General features: G+C 49.0%; 1 protein-coding gene across 1 annotated transcript in view; it reads right to left on the minus strand.

Moving 5' to 3' along the window:
* Nucleotides 1-2,308: 2,308 nt before the first annotated feature.
* LOC110563210 (protein FAM163A) overlaps nt 2,309-15,449 on the minus strand; it is a 75,471-nt gene continuing 62,330 nt past the window's right edge. The window contains exons 2-5 of the mRNA XM_021660206.2: nt 13,547-13,633; nt 8,453-8,474; nt 6,964-7,078; nt 2,309-6,309 (exon numbers count right to left, since the gene is read on the minus strand). Coding sequence (XP_021515881.1) covers nt 5,896-6,309; nt 6,964-7,056 — 507 coding nt within the window. The 5' untranslated portion in view covers nt 7,057-7,078; nt 8,453-8,474; nt 13,547-13,633 and the 3' untranslated portion in view covers nt 2,309-5,895. The remainder of the gene's footprint in view (nt 6,310-6,963; nt 7,079-8,452; nt 8,475-13,546; nt 13,634-15,449) is intronic.

Raw genomic sequence — 15,449 nt, forward strand, 5'->3', positions numbered from 1 at the left:
TTAGTAGCAGAGGCCAGAGGTCTCGGTCTTTTTTTTTTTTTTTTTTTAATCATTCTGGAACCCTTTGACTTGGGGATGGAGTTCAGAGGACCTTAGAAGATGGCAATGGTTCTTGTTTAGTCTTTAAATGTTTATTTGGCTCAGAACACAACCCTTTCAAGGAGAATGCTCTTTTCTTAGTTTAAGGACTAAGAATGCAACTCGCACTAGGTCGAGGGACCCTGGGCCACCTCCCTATGTGGATGGGCAGAAGTGGACACAGGTTTGGTTTGTGCCAAAGGGCCTGAGCTGGAGCCTGAGGTCCACCTGCTCAGGTACTTGGTCATCTTATGTTCAGAGCCCAAAGGGAAGGTGATCTCAGGTACCCAAGGGCCCAGCCACCAAGCATCTGGTGCCTGTCCCTATAGAGATGAGAACTGTCATACCTTCTTGAAATGTGGGAGAGAGTGTCCTTCATCTCCCAACTCGATGTGCTTGGTGTGTGTGTGTGTGTGTGTGTGTGTGTGTGTGTGTGTGTGGCGGGGGTGGAGGGAGAGACACAGTGACAAGATAAAGAGGAAGATGTAGTGGCCAAATGTTTCCCTGAGGCCTGGATCAAGTCTTCCTTGGGAACTGCCCATTTTTCGTAAAGAATCTCTGTGAGAGCTGGCACGCCCAGAATTGTGGGGGTGAGTCTTATGGAAGGAGGTGTGACTTCTTCTTTAGTTGAGGCAAGGGTCTTGGCAGGATACTCATTGCTTACATTTCCGGAACAGGTCAGGGCTCCTCAAAAGTGTCACTAAGTAACTATCCTCCTTAATCATGAGAAATGTGTTTGTCCCAAATACATCAAAATGCTTCCTGAACAATAACGTCAGATCTTCAGTGTGTAAGCACTCCATAGTGTTGGAATAAGCGTTGAGCAAACTCTGCCAGACCCTGACCAAGGAACTCTCTGTTCCCTTAGGGCCTGAGGCTTGCTAAAATCCCCTGCCCCTGCGTTATTGAAGCTCCAGCCCGTTCCCCCTCACTGCCTTTGCCAACGCGGTATCTCACTGTCACCCGCATCCTGATAACCTAGTCTCGTCAGTGTTCTAGAGATAAAACAGCCTTGTCTGGGCAAACAAGTCCAGGAGGGAGAAACTGCAGGCTTGCACGGAGCCCTGGAAGTTGCATTTCACCCCCCCACTCCCTAAACCTCCTCTATATACCCCAAATATCTCCTTCCCCTATAGCAGATACCCCTTTCCTGCTGGGTCTGTTCCCCCCACCCCCCACCTTTTTGAAGCAAACAGTCCCTCTGCTGAGGTCAGACAGGAGTCTTCTCTGCCTCCTGTCTAAGGCGCCCAGAAATGGAGGCCGTAGTCTGTGGCTTCCTGCCTTCTCACCCAGTCCTCCTACCTGCAAGAGGGCAGCTGCTCCTTTCTTTCCCTTCCTCCTTCCTGCAGGGGTATAGACAGAGCAGTGGCCTGAGGCTAAAATTTAGGTCAAAGACGCTCATGGAAAAAGGCTGAACAGAGATGGTTGCCCCACCAGAAGCCCGAAGCTGAACTGCTCTGCTGTGTAAGGGCAGTCCTGTTTCTCAAGGGACACCCCAGCCCCAGGGTGATGGGGGTAAGGAGCCATAAAAATGTGCATCATCAGGCTCCTGGGTTCTCAAGTGAACCATGCTACCAGAACAGAGGCCAGCTGCTTCCTGAGGCAAACCCGCACTTACGTTGAAAGTAGAGAAGGGCTGTGGCCCAGCCAGAGGTCTTAGCACAGGCTTGTCCTGGCCAGCCAGTGACAGCCCACCCCAGCTACAGGCAGGCAGACGCAACTTCATCCCTGACCTTTTGTTGTTGTTCTTTTTGGTTTTTAGAGACAGGGTTTCTCGGTGTAGCTCTGGCTGTCCTGTCCTGCTGTTTTCTGTAGACCAGGCTACCTTTGAACACAGAGACCTGCCTGCCTCTGTCTCTGGAGTGCTGAGACTAAAGGCACGTACCACCGCTCTCTGCTTTCCGCTCTCCGCCCTTCCCTTTCACGTACAAAGCTAGTTCTCAGCTCTCTAGCCTCCATTCCATCTCTCTTGTTTTTGCAGTCTCTGTGCGACTATCTTCCGTTCTCACGAAACATGGGACTGGTTGTGTAACACTGATAAGTCTTCTGAGAAACAATAATTGGACCCCAAAGAAGAGAGGTGGGGAAAGCGCAGGCCTGGAAGGGGCAGGGGCAAAAGTCTGTACTGCTGGTTCCCCACTGAATTCACCACCCTGGGCAGGGCACCTAGAAGAACTACAAAAACAAAACAGAAAACCAACACTGTAAAAATTTTGTTTAGGACAAGAAATTCACATCTTTTTATTTCCCCCACCAAGTAGGACTTCTATACAAAAAATTTTAATAACCTTTCCACCCAGTAAAATATTTGTTTACACAAAGGTCATGCTGTTTTCTGTTAAGTGAAAGCCTGAGCAGCAAGTGGCCCCTTTTTTCCTTGAAGAAGTGATCCTTTCCTTCTTCCCCTTTCAGTTCTGGAACACTAATTCTTTTTAGACTAGACAACTGAATAAGACTGTGAAGATCCCAGGCAATGGGGAAAAGACAGTCACCCCTTGAGTGAGAATAAAAACCAAAGGAGCTTCCTGTCTGGGTGTGCTCGCTCCTCAGAATAGTGAACATTGCCTTCTCCGGGCACTTCAGCTGGAGTTGTGGTCTCTTTCTTTATACCCCGGAACTTATCTCTAACACACTTAAAGCCCTTTTCTAAGAAACAGGAAACCCTCCCTAGTTGTGAATACTGACTCAGCAAAGAGGATTACCTTGCAATAAAGTGAGAGCTTTGTTAATGTGTAGGTAAAAGAGGAAAAGAAGTGAGTAGATTCCGGATACTTTGGGTGTTCAAATGAGTATCATTTTAACGCCATGCACGGCTGCCCCTCCCCGGGGAAAGAATGCAAGACCCTCTGGGTTTTCTATTTAAAATCTCTCGTTTATTTTGACATTCGCTTGGTTGTGTTCCAAGATATCAAAGATGCAAGACAAGAAATCTGCAGCAGGAGAAGTGGAGTGACGCGGAGAAGGACCGTGGAGAGGACGGGCTATTCCCTGACCCCTCCTCCTTCTCTTCCTGTTTACGGTTCAGTTTGAAGAGTGTACAAACTGTGTCTCATGGTAGACTCAACAGCTAAAGGGACAGGATAGCCAAGTTGGGTGACCTTTCTCTTCCCCAGGATGGAGCTCACATTGCTACAGTGAAGAGTGAGGGGGTCAGGTGACCGACCTGCAGCCTAGGGTGGAGCCTGGGCCTCAAACGGTGTGGGCTGAAGGGAAGGTGTGTTCCACCTCCCCTCTGACACCTGGGATCCAGATCTTGACTTGTGGCTTAAGCTGAGAAAGCTACAGGAGACACAAAGGCAAAGGGTACTTTGTTACCCAGAGGCCCCGACTACACAAGTGGGTTACAGTTGGCTGGGTTGTCTCGGTTTACCCAAAGGCATTTGTACGATGATGGCATTGTTATGTGGGGTGAAGGAAGTCATAGCTGTTGGAACCACAGGAGAGCAAGGCACTGGGCTGGTGGTGAGGAAGTGGGACTTGCTGCCATGCCCAGCAGCAAGTCAAAGGTTGCGCGTGTCCCAGGATGGGCAGATGGTGGAGATGGGTGTGCCGGAGCTGCGGAGCCACCCCTCTGCACAGGGGGACATCTCGTTAATACTCCTGAGGTGGCTTCCTGTGGCAGTGCTTGCCATTTGAGGCTGCTCAGTTAGGGGCTGAACAAACATTTTGTTGTTTTTGAGATAGGGTCTCAGGTAGCCCAGGTTGACCTTGAACTTCGTATGTAGCCAAAGATGACTGAGCAACTCCTGCCTGCCTTCCTCTATCTCTGGAATGATGGAATTAGAGTCATGCCCACCATGCTAGGTTTTATGAGCCCTGGGCCTTGTGTAAACCCAGCAAGAACTCAGCAGAGATACAGCCCTAGGTCTGACTTGTTTGCCTTTCAGCAGCAATTGAAATGACTTTGTCTTCTAATTGTGTGAGCTTTCTCCCACCCCTTTTGTGGTTTCCAGCTCACAACAAATGTTCCTGTGCCCAGATCAGACTGCTGGAGAGTTAATACAGCCCAGGCCAGGATGACGGCAAGAGGAAAGACTGACTAGCAGGTCTTTCTAAGAAGTCTTGGATTTGTAGAACAGTAAGGGACGTTTTTAGTCCACCTAGGCAAGCTTTGCCTCCCTGGAGAAAAATGTAAGTCTCAGTGAAGATAACCTGACTGGATGAAGATAGCCAGGTCTCAGGAGTGAACACAATGTGGCCAGAGCGAGTCTTCTGCTTCTTAACCAAGCGTTCATTATCTACACTTGATGATGAGAGGTGCATCCTGCTTTCTGTCAAACCAGCCAAGATTTCAGGAGAAGGACCAGCCCTTCTCTTGGCTCACCCTCCACAGCATCATGAGATTCTGGAGTTAACCCTTAGAAGTGGGGACAGTGACCCTTGATCACAGCAGTAACTGGAGCACTTATCACCAGTACTTACCAAAAAAAAAAAAAAAAAAAAGATCTAAGCCAAACAAAACAAATAAACAACAATAGAAACACATAAGGCCACTGCTGGGTGATAAATGGGGGGTGGGGGGACTTGAGACTAGAGTAAGACTGCAAACTAGCTCATCAACATGAGACTGGGGAGTTAGGGGGCCAAAAGAGGGCAGGCAAGCATTAGGTCTACTTACTAAGACACAGCCAACCTTCAGGAGCCAGGCCCCGCACCCCACCCCCAGCTCAGGAGAGAAGGGCATGGCTCCTGATGGAATAAAATGGTCCTGTTCATAATGTCACATCACAGATGGGCGCTCAAGGGGTAGGTGCACCATCCTCTAGAGGAGCTTGCGCAGGTTTGTGGAAATTTAACCGCTGCAGCATTACCTCAGGTCCCTTCTTCTGGTTGCCATGGAGACTGGCCACTTTAACTGCCTTTTTGGTCCAGCTGCTAGAGGGCAATATTTTTCTTTCTTGTTGGTACCCTGGACCTTTCTGCTCTGCAGCTCTTGAAGGAGGTAAAGCCACATGGCTGCTGATGGTGATGAGTACATGAGAGGGTACGGCCCCCTACCCTCAGGAATGGGCATCCACCCACACACTCATAGGGCCGAATCTACACCTGTGGTTAAGCATGGAGGAACAGGGATAATCAGTACTAGGCTTCTAGAACTCTAGTGATTAAAACCCGGAAAAGGTTCTCTGGCAGGAGACATAAGAAAGGACTTGAAGGGGAAACAAGGTTATATAGACTCTTCTTGCTCTAGTCCCCATAATCAGCTGTGTGCTGTGGCACTCAGTGTCAATTTGATGTCAATTTGAGGGGCTAGGTAGCAGATGTGGTGTTTCCAGAACTCAATATACATATTGGAGAAGGCAAACTGAGTAAAAAATAGAGTGTAAGTTAGCTCATGGATGCATTCCAGCAAGCAAACTGTGAGGGGATCCTTTAACACGTTTTTCTGTCTCCTCTCAAATTCCAGAATGTCTAGTTCTCACCATTCCCTCTTGGTCCACTCCCTCTAGGCACGCCTACTTGATTTCACAAGGTCTCTGGAAGCCTCACCAGCCTTTGCCTAGCTTTCCCTGGTTCTCTTTTACGGAGCCCAGGAAAGCAAAGGGTTTGGGCTTGCTGGAAGGGGTGTGGCATGGAGAAACCGGGGACATTGTAGACTTCTCAGGCTCCACCTCCGGGCCACAGGGCTGGAGATGGGTCCTGCCCTGGTCCTCATGCATTCAATAGTTCACATCCTTGTGAACCCTCTGCTATGGAAGCCAGAGAAACTGAGATGGTTCCTGGGGAGGGAGGGGGCTATCGGAGTGTTCCCTTCACCACTCCATTGCTCCTGCTGGGACAGCAGTGTTGGGTGTGTGTTAGATCAGGGTGAAAGGATTATACATCTGTACTAATAGCCCTTGGATTAGTGAAGGCCTCATGCCCAGAACTTGGCCAGGTCACCGGGTAACTCTGGGGTGCTGCCAGTTTGAGGGATGGGGTTCCCCCCTCTTTGTAGTGTGTAGGAGCAAAGGAGAGCCTCTCGCCTCCACCCCCATTGGGCACCATGTCAGCTGTCCGTATGTAAAAGGGGGTGTGGTACGGGGAGCAAGTGGTACAGTGGCTGGCCACCCCACATGGCTGGCTGCAGGACTCGCTGGTGAGGGGTGCCAGGCTGCCTCTGCCGTCCAGGACTTGGGAGCTGCAGGCATTGCAGGTGGGGGCTCGGGGATGGATGGAGAGGTCGTGCTCCTCCTCTTCCTCCTCCTCCTCTGCATCCTCGGCATCTGTGCTGTTCTTGCAGCAATAGTACTGAGGGGAAGGAAAAGGGATGCCTGAGAGAGGCGGTCTGGCTCCCCCCTCCCATCACTCCTGAGCGAACACAGAAACAACCCTCCTCCACCTTCCACTGGGTACCGCGAGTCGGCCATTTTGTTGGGGAAGGGAGATAACACTCCAGTACCGGAGCCCCACACATCCCACAAACGTTTACTCCCAATTTTACCAGGCCAGTACTTCTCCCTTTTCCTCGCGTGTCCTGGTGGACAAGGAAGCAGAGAGGGAGGCACGTACACGAATCAAGGACAGGGTTCGGGGTCGGGGGTTCAGCAACATTCAGTCTCCCAGTGCCAAGATCTCAGAGGAGAATGTGAGAGCCCTACACCTTCCTGGGACCCTCTGGTAGGGTACGGGAAACTCTCTCTCCTCTCTCTCTCTCTCTCTCTCTCTCTCTCTCTCTCTCTCTCTCTCTCTCTGTGTGTGTGTGTGTGTGTGTGAGAGAGAGAGAGAGAGAGAGAGAGAGAGAGACTGCACAGCTCCCTTCTGAACATGCTCAGTTTTCAGCCTCCTTCACTCATGCTAGGAGGCCTTGTTGCCTCCGAAGTGTGCCTTAGTTTCTGCCCTCATCCTGTCGAAGCTGCTTGCTGGTGACCTCCTAGCCCCTGAGTATAGGCCCACAGTACTGACCTGGAGCCTACAGTAGCACAGGACAGCAATGATACAGAGGAGGATCACTGTAGCTAGGATTCCGCCAGTGATCACAACTGTTCCCGCTGTCATCCGCCCGGCGCCCCATCAAACTCTGCAAAGAGGAAGAGTTGATTTGCATTCTCTGCACAGCAGAAAGTAGGAGGACAGGAGCTGGGTGGACCCAGGCCTGCATGGGCTTCCTGAAGGCTGAGGACTCACTATGCTTAACCCAGGGTGGGGTGGGATGGGCCGCTGCTGGAGGGAAAAGACAGGCAGAGCGCTGGCTGCTCTGTTTCTCCTTTAGTCTTTCGATCTTTATCCCTTTCCCTCCTCTTTCTGTTTCATTATCATCTTTTTTATATATGCATGTCTGTGAATGTGGGTGTATGTAGGGATGAGTATCTGAGGCCAGAGGACATGGATGTTGTTCCGCAGATGCCATTATTATTATTTTTGTTTTGTTTTGCTTCTAAACAGGGTTTTGCTTTTTTTCCCCACGTGTAGCCCTTGCTGTCGTGGAACTCACTCTGTAGACCAGGCTGGCTTCAAACTCAAAAAGATCTGCCTGCCTCTGCTTCCCAAATGCTGGGATAAAAGGCATGTGCCACCACCACCAAGACCTTTTTTTTTTTTTTTTCCAGACAGAATCTCTCACTAGCCCAGAACTTGTCAAGTAGTCTAGGTTACATGGCCAGGGAGCCCCGGGAATTTGCCTGTTTCTGACTCTTTGATTCTAAGATTACAGATGCCCACCATCATACCTGGCCCCTTATAAATGTGGGTTCTAGGGATCAAACTCGGGTCCTCTTTGGGGTCTGAACTTAGGTACTCATGCTTGCAAGACAAGCCCTATACTGAGCTAAAACTCCTGCTCCTGTCTTTGCTTCCTTCTTGACTTCTTGCTCCTACGGCTCCAAGAGGGAATAGAAAGAGAAAGGGAATAGAAGAGAAAGGCTTTGACTGTGAGGCATCATGCTAAGTATTCCTACCTCCACCTTCCCGCCCCCTATCCCCCCCAACCCCCCACCATCCCCGCCGAAATAACCAAGGAATATTCACATTAACCTTTTGAGATAGCTACTCATTATCCATGTTCTATACAAGAGGCACTGCTCCGAAGCTTTGACGTACTCGCCTGGGATTCCCAGCCTGCCTCCCACTAAAAGCCAGGCTCTATGTTACTTTTCTCTTGGGCACAAATATCAATGGCTTCTGAACCTTTGGGGACATGAGGCCCAGAGTGAGTTGGTGGGCAGCGTCCTGGGTCCTGGAAGGCCATGGTCAGGCTAGGAAAACTGGTGTTGGTCCTTTGGGCCAAATGAACAGGACAGAGGGAAGTTCTGGGTGAGGCTATCCAGGCCTTTGGCAGGCCACTGGGAGGTGGGCTTTGAGTCTCCCCTCTCTACGCCCTCCCCCTCCCCCACAGTACAGTGGAGGCTTGATAGCTTGATAGCTTGATGATGGAGGGAAGATTTTAAGGACTTACATTCAGTGAAGGGAACGAGGACCTGTAAGACAACAAGAGGAACAGAGATATTGAGAAAAGAATGTCACTCCCCGAAAAAGGCTCCTGGAGTTCGTATCCACTAATCTCCACCCACTCTCACCTGGACATTGTACTTTGATGTCACGCTGTTACCTCAAACTCAGTATACACAGGATAAAGGCATTATTTTACTCTTCAGATGGATGCCCACCTCTGAGTGCTCCCTCTCTGTCATGATTCCAGGGTAGCAGCTGATGCTTATCAAGCCATGCGTCCTGTGTGGTCACCTGGATGAAGGGGTACCCATTCCTTGACTCAGAGGTACCCCTTGCCCGCCAGGTGCTCCTTACAAAGCCTGCTTCTCCTTCCCTTAGAGGTACCGAGCAGCCTTGCTGCTACTGAGCCGTCTCTAGTCCAGCAGTGTGGGCGTGTGCTAGCAAGGAGTGCGAGTCTGCATTCTCAAAAGCTCTCGGGTTACTTATTTGCACATTAGCTTTCTTTCTTTCTCTCTCTCTCTCTTTCTTTCTTCCCTTTCCTTCCTTTCTTTTTTCTTTCTTCCCTTTCCTTCCTTCCTTTCTATCTTTCTTTCTTCCCTTTTCTTCTTTTCTTTCTTTCTTTCTTTCTTTCTTTCCTTCCTTCCTTCCTTCCTTTCCTTCCTTCCTTCTTTCTTTCTTTTCTTTTCTTTCTTTGAGACAGGGTTCCAGTTTGTAGCTTGGGCTGGCCTGGAGCTTTCCATGTTGCCCTGTCTTGGCCTCAAACTTGTAGAAATTCTAAATAAGACTCTCAGTCAGGGAACAGGATGTGCCTAGCTGCTTTGACTGAAATATCTCAGATTCTTTTGACCTTCTTCAGTCTTCTGTTCCCTGCACCAGTTCAGGGGGAACTGGTAACCTGGCTTCCTAACTCACCTCCCTGGGCCTGATTCCTTCCACTGTAGTTTAGACTTTCATTAGCCTCCTCCTGTGCCTGCCTGTGACTCCAGCACCTTTCTGACACTGCCTGCAAATAAATATATATATTTTAAGTTGACTATCTTCCACCAAAATAAGACTTGAGTAGAATATGGAAAGGTGTCACAGTAGGATCCAGAATTAAGGCAAGGGCTCAGGAATGGGGCAGCCAAGAAAGGTTTCTTGGTGCCTTGATGGATGTGTAAGATTTGAACATATGGAGAAAGATAATGGCGTACCACCAAAAGCCCCTTAGGACTTCCATTACCCCCAAAAGAGTGAAAGATACACTCATCTGGACACAGCTTCAAAAGCCCCACCTTCCCCAACTTCCCTGCGTGTTCACCACTATGCAACTTCTCACCTGCCCTTGTGTCCTCAGTGGAAGCCCCTGCCCTATGTGGCAGTCCTGATCCTTAGGAAGTTTAGACTTCAGTGATGGAAAGAGACACCCTCTGATACTGACCATAGGCTAGGGGTGCATGGCATGGCAGAGAGGCTGCCGATTACTGAGGAAGATGCCTTGTTTAAGGTCTGAGGTGAATCTTGTAAGCTGAGAGAAGATGGTGCTGACTGAGTGAAACAGTCCAGGGGTGAAGGTGGTGGCGGGGAGGGGAGTAGGGCTCCTGGAACAAGGCCCCGAGAACAGAAAGGATCTGGGAAGACAGACACACTAGGGGTAGGCATGAAGCGGACAGGCTTCAGGACACCAGAGGAACTGAGATTCAGCTCCATGGGGGTGATGGGAAGTCCCGAGGGGCTTTGGGGGCACACCATCATCTTCCTTTGTTTATTCAAATCTTACACATCCTTCAAGGCACCAAGGAGCCAAGGCTGCCCCATTGCTGAGCCCTTGCCTCAATTCTGGATCCTACAGCCGTACCTTTCCATAGTCTACTTCCCAAGGCTTATTTTGATGGGTGCTAGTCAGCTTAAAAACAAACATTTACTTTCATTTTACTTGTATGAGTGTTTTGCCTGTGCCTATGTAGGTATGCTGTATGAGTACTTGGTACCCGAGGAAGCCAGAACAGGGCTTTAGATCCCCTGGAACTGGAGTTACAGACAGCTGTAAACTGCTGTGTGGATGCTGGGAATTGAATCAGGGTCCTCTGCAAAAACCAAAACCAAACCAACCAACCAACCAACCAAACAAAAAAAAACAGCAAGTGCTTGTAATAGCAAAAGAGCTATTTCTCTTTTGATGGAGAAATATCTTGAGTCTTCTACTAATGATTGTAACCAATAATTGTCTTATGCTGTTTCCTATACTTGCTGCTCCCAACACCATACACGCCATACCACGGTAAAAAGCAGAAGTTAATGTGCTTAATAAAAGTTGGGTGATGGCTGACAGTTATGACTGTAACTGACCACCAGGGGTCAGCAAGTCGCAACTTTTGATTCCATCTGCAAAAAACTGAGCAGCCCTGTTGACGGTTTGGCTTTGCCCAGATATGTGGTAGGCCATATTTTCTGGGGGTTCCTGAAGCATCTGGGCATCCATCCATCTTTTTCTTTCTTTCTTTCTTTCTTTCTTTCTTTCTTTCTTTCTTTCTTTCTTTCTTTCTTTCTTTCTTTCTTTCCTTCCTTCCTTCCTTCCTTCCTTCCTCCTTCCTTCCTTCCTTCCTTCCTCCTTCCTTCCTTCCTTCCTCCTTCCTTCCTTCCTTCCTCCTTCCTTCCTTCCTTCCTTCCTTCCTTCCTTCCTTCCTCCTTCCTTCCTTCCTTCCTTCCTTCCTTCCTTCCTCCTTCCTTCCTCCTTCCTTCCTTCCTTTCTTCCTTCCTTCCTTCCTTCCTTCCTTCCTTCCTTTCCTTCCTTCTTTCCTTTCTTCTTTCTTTCTTTCTTTCTTTCTTTCTTTCTTTCTTTCTTTCTTTCTTTCTTTCTTTCTTTCTTTCTTTCCTTCTTTCTGCCTTAATGAGACAGGATTCCTGATTATAGCTCAGGCTAGCCTGGAGCTTTCTATGTAGCCCTGTCTGGCCTCAAACTTGTAGAAATTCTGCAAGAGAATCCCAAGGGCTGCCATTTCAGGTGTAAAACCACCACCCTGGCTTTGAAACCCTTAGCCTATTCTGCTGGGGTTTTTGGAAGACAAGGGCTTATGGGAAAGCCTCATAAGAACAGCGCTTCCTTCCCTGCCTTAGGCCCTGGTCTTCCCTCCTTCAGTTTTAGGGAAGCTGTGCAATAGCAGTGGTTTAAAATGGGCTGGAGGGCACTGCAGGATGAAGCAGCCAACTGATGGCTCGTTTTGAGCCCAGCTGTGTTCTACACAGCCACTCCATCTTGGAAATTTGCCTTTCTGCCTTGGCAAACGGACACAGAAAAGCTTACAAATGAGTATGAAGGGCAAGTGAGATGTCACACACATCTTTCATACCAGTTTGCTGGGTTTGCTTTTTGTTTTTAATTTTAGGCACAGGGTCTCATCCTGTCATCTAGCCTTTCCCAGAATTTACCATGTAGCCCAGAATGCCTTCCGACTCTCAGCAGTTCTCCTGTCTCAGCCTCCTAAGTACTAGGGTTGCAGGTGTGACCACAACAGCTGGCCCTTGCGTATATGTATATAAATATTTTGAGAGAGGGTCTCACTGTGCAGACCAGGGTGGTCTCGAACTCAGAAAGATCTGCCTGCCTCTGCCTCCCTAGTGCTGGGGTTAAAGATGTGTGCTACCACGCTTGGTGCTCTTTGCTGTTTTTAAAGACCCTACCCAGGATGGTTGTGGGAGGGTGGGTAGAAGGCTCAGCCATTTTTCAGCTGCTTACATGTGCCCTTTTTTGTTGTTGTTGTTTTGAGAGACAGGATTTCTCTGTGTAGCCTCGGATGTTCTGGATTCATTCACGTTGTATACCAGATGGCCTCGAACTCACAGAGCTCCACCTGCCTCTGCCTCCATGAGTGCTGGGATTACAGGTGTGCATCACCTCGCCTGGAATTAAATGTGTCCTTATGCTTCTACATGCCCTTACACATATAAGGTGTGTATAAATGTGTGACATGAGCTGAGCAGACCCAGTCCCTGAGGTACTGGTACTAACAGTACAATTTGGACTTAAATTCTCACACTTAGTGGTTTGCTCTTATTTCAGGCAGGGTCCTTGCCCTTTTTGCAATAAGATGCAAATGACAATAAATCCTTATACCTAAATAGCATGGCATAGCTTACCAGGCATTTCCATCTATTTCCCCTCTTTTGCTGGGCAGACTTAACAATGGCTCCCAATAATCCCCTTCCCTGGCAGTCATGCCTTGTATATCGAACTTCCTTCCAGTGTCAATCTAACCTATGACTTGCATCTAAGAACCTGTTAAAAAAAAAAAAGCAGCAAAAATAGTAGGAAGTCACTTCTATGGGCAGATTCAAGGTTCACGTTTCTTTTTCATGAAGCAACACTCTCCCTTTTCTGGCTTTGCTGCAAGTGAGCTGCTATGTTGCTATGTTGGCAGAGCCACGTGACCAGGAATTGCAGGTGGGCTGTGGCCAATAACAGGCTGGAAATGGAGGCTCTTAGTGCATGGCCCAGAAGTCACTGCAGCATCAGGGCATCACACAAGTGAGAAGAGAAGCAGGTCTGTTTCCCACCCACCCAGATGAAACCACAATCCCAGCCCAAACCCCAAATGCTGGACAGACGCTGAAGCAGTGGCCTCAGCTCTTCATGGCAGGATTCCCGACCCACAGAAACTCTTGAGATGTTCTGTGTGCACTGTTTTAAGCTGCTAAACTTGTTTCACAGTCAAAAGTAACTAATACACCTTCTTGGACCTTACAAAAAAAAATCGCACAACACAGACGAAGAGGCCAGACTTCAGAGATATATCTAAAGCCGTAGGGTAGCAGGCATCTGTAGCCAGGATTTCAAGGCTAGTGCTGTGGGTCCCCTATCTCTTAAGTAGCTTCATGAGAAGGAGAACAAAGTTCCTGTGTTCCCACCTAGGTCCTCTCAGAGCTGGGGCAGAACTCAGTGGTGGCCAGCCCAAGGGATATGTTCCCCACCAAAGAGGAATACTTGTCTAGTCACTAACGAATTCTGAGGACCTGCTCTCTGAGTCCAGGATTTTATGACTCTCCCTCTGAACCCATCATTCTATCCGGGTCCCAAATACTTCTTCCTGGAGGAAAGCTTTGGCCTGTGCCTTATACTTACAGGAAACAGCTGGAGCAGTCATGCCGGCTGAACATGAGCAGACAGCAGCTGGGGATCCATCCTGGCCGAGGGCATCATCGGTCCGTGCTAGACGAAGACAGGAGAGAGGGAGGTTAGTGGGAGGTTAAACAAGCTAGAGGGTCTTCAAGCCTTGAAAGATGATAGTCAGCTCTATCCCATCCTCGCTTTCTTCTTTGAGCACGGCCGTCTAGAGCTCCTGTCCAGTGCAGCAGCAGAACTCTGGGCCAGAGGCTCACTGGGGACAGGAGCACATCTACAAATTTCAAACTCCACTAGGGAACTCAGGTGTGAGCTCTGTGTGTGGTGCTCCGCTTCTGCTCAGCTGTCCAGGGAGGGGATCCAAACATTAGTGACACCTACAGAACCACCTACCAAAAGGATGGCACCGAGCCCCTTCGGCTTCTCCAACTCCCTGGCATGAAGCTCAAGGGTTGGTGTGTGACTAAAGCCAGCAGGACTTGGGAGCAAGAACTGGGGGAAAGTTGAAAAGAAGGCCAATGGTGATCTAGGGAGTGACCCTGTCCACATATCACCCTCCTTTTCCATCTGGGCAGTTCTTGCCCCCTGATGCCACAGACACCCAGGCTTGCTTTTCTCAAGGATGTTCCCACCCACTGAACCATAGTTCAGGTATGAATGGTAATGCCAGCTGCCAAGGTAGTAGGAGGTCCCTTCTAAGGTCAGGCTCAAGATTCAGACTCTTTCACCAGCTAACTCCCTCCCTTGCTGGCTTGGATGCAGTAAGCAACACGTTGGGAGGCCCATTTGGCCAGACTCTGTCCAGCCTCAAACTGGGAACTGAAGCCTTCTGGGCTCCTCCTCCTAAATTGTGAGTGAGATTTCAAAGCATATTAATAGTAGTCAGAAAACTATAGGTGTTCAGGACAGGTCCCCCATGCTGGCGGTGTGCTGACTCCATGGTGCAAGTATGAGGGGTCCCTTTTGGGATCCAGCTCCACACTCTGCACCAATAAAACAGATCAGTAATTTCATGAAGAACTAGAGAGGAAGGAAGTCCCTTTGGTAAAGCCATTGCTGAGCTATGAACGCCTCTTTCCAACCCGTAAGGGAGAAAAGCTGAGGCTGACATAAGGGAACCTCACGACGTCCATCAAATGCACAAAGGCAAGGGCCAAGTTTAAGCTCCTCTTGGTTCTCTAGCCAAGAAGAGCACACACTATCCTGGTAAAGTAGTACAAATGAAAGCCACGAGCCCACAAGAATACACACACACATGCGCACACACACCCATAAACACACACACATCTACAATGAAAATAAATGTAACCAATATGTTAAACAATAGTTTAATATTAAATGTTGCATGGGTTTTGCACAGAATAAAAAATATTTTTTGAGAATCCTTTTAAAGTATAGCCAGAGAAATCTCTCCACCTCCCCTCAGTCCCCACAAATCCCCACACAACAATCCCAACAATCACACCTTGGCCCAATCCAGCTGCTTTTTAACTTATTCTCAGCAGACAGTTGTCTGTGTTCTTTATAGACCTTAGAGAGCCGGTCATGAGTTTCAATCAGCGCCCCTCCAGGCTGGTGCTTTTGCCCCTGGTCTGGCATACGAGGCCCCTTTGCTGTCTATAAGACCTCTCCCTCTTTCTGTATTTACCCTCTCCCATGATCTTCACTTTAGAAAAAGTGAAATGTAAAGACTCTACAAGAGCTGGCTCCGATTCTTATTTAGCAGGGAGAAGCCAGGCTCGGAGAGGATGAGTAACTTGCTTAACTACACGCGGTAAGGCAGAGACAGACACACCTGGAGAGGCGTTGGGACCCTCCTGCCTCCCAGTATGCTGTCTGCCCTTTCAGAAGGGCTATGCGCATTTCACCAGGAGCTGAGGTGTCCCCCGGAGTACTCTCTTGG

This window comes from Meriones unguiculatus, chromosome 11, assembly GCF_030254825.1.
Source record: "Meriones unguiculatus strain TT.TT164.6M chromosome 11, Bangor_MerUng_6.1, whole genome shotgun sequence".
Taxonomy (NCBI): domain Eukaryota; kingdom Metazoa; phylum Chordata; class Mammalia; order Rodentia; family Muridae; genus Meriones; species Meriones unguiculatus.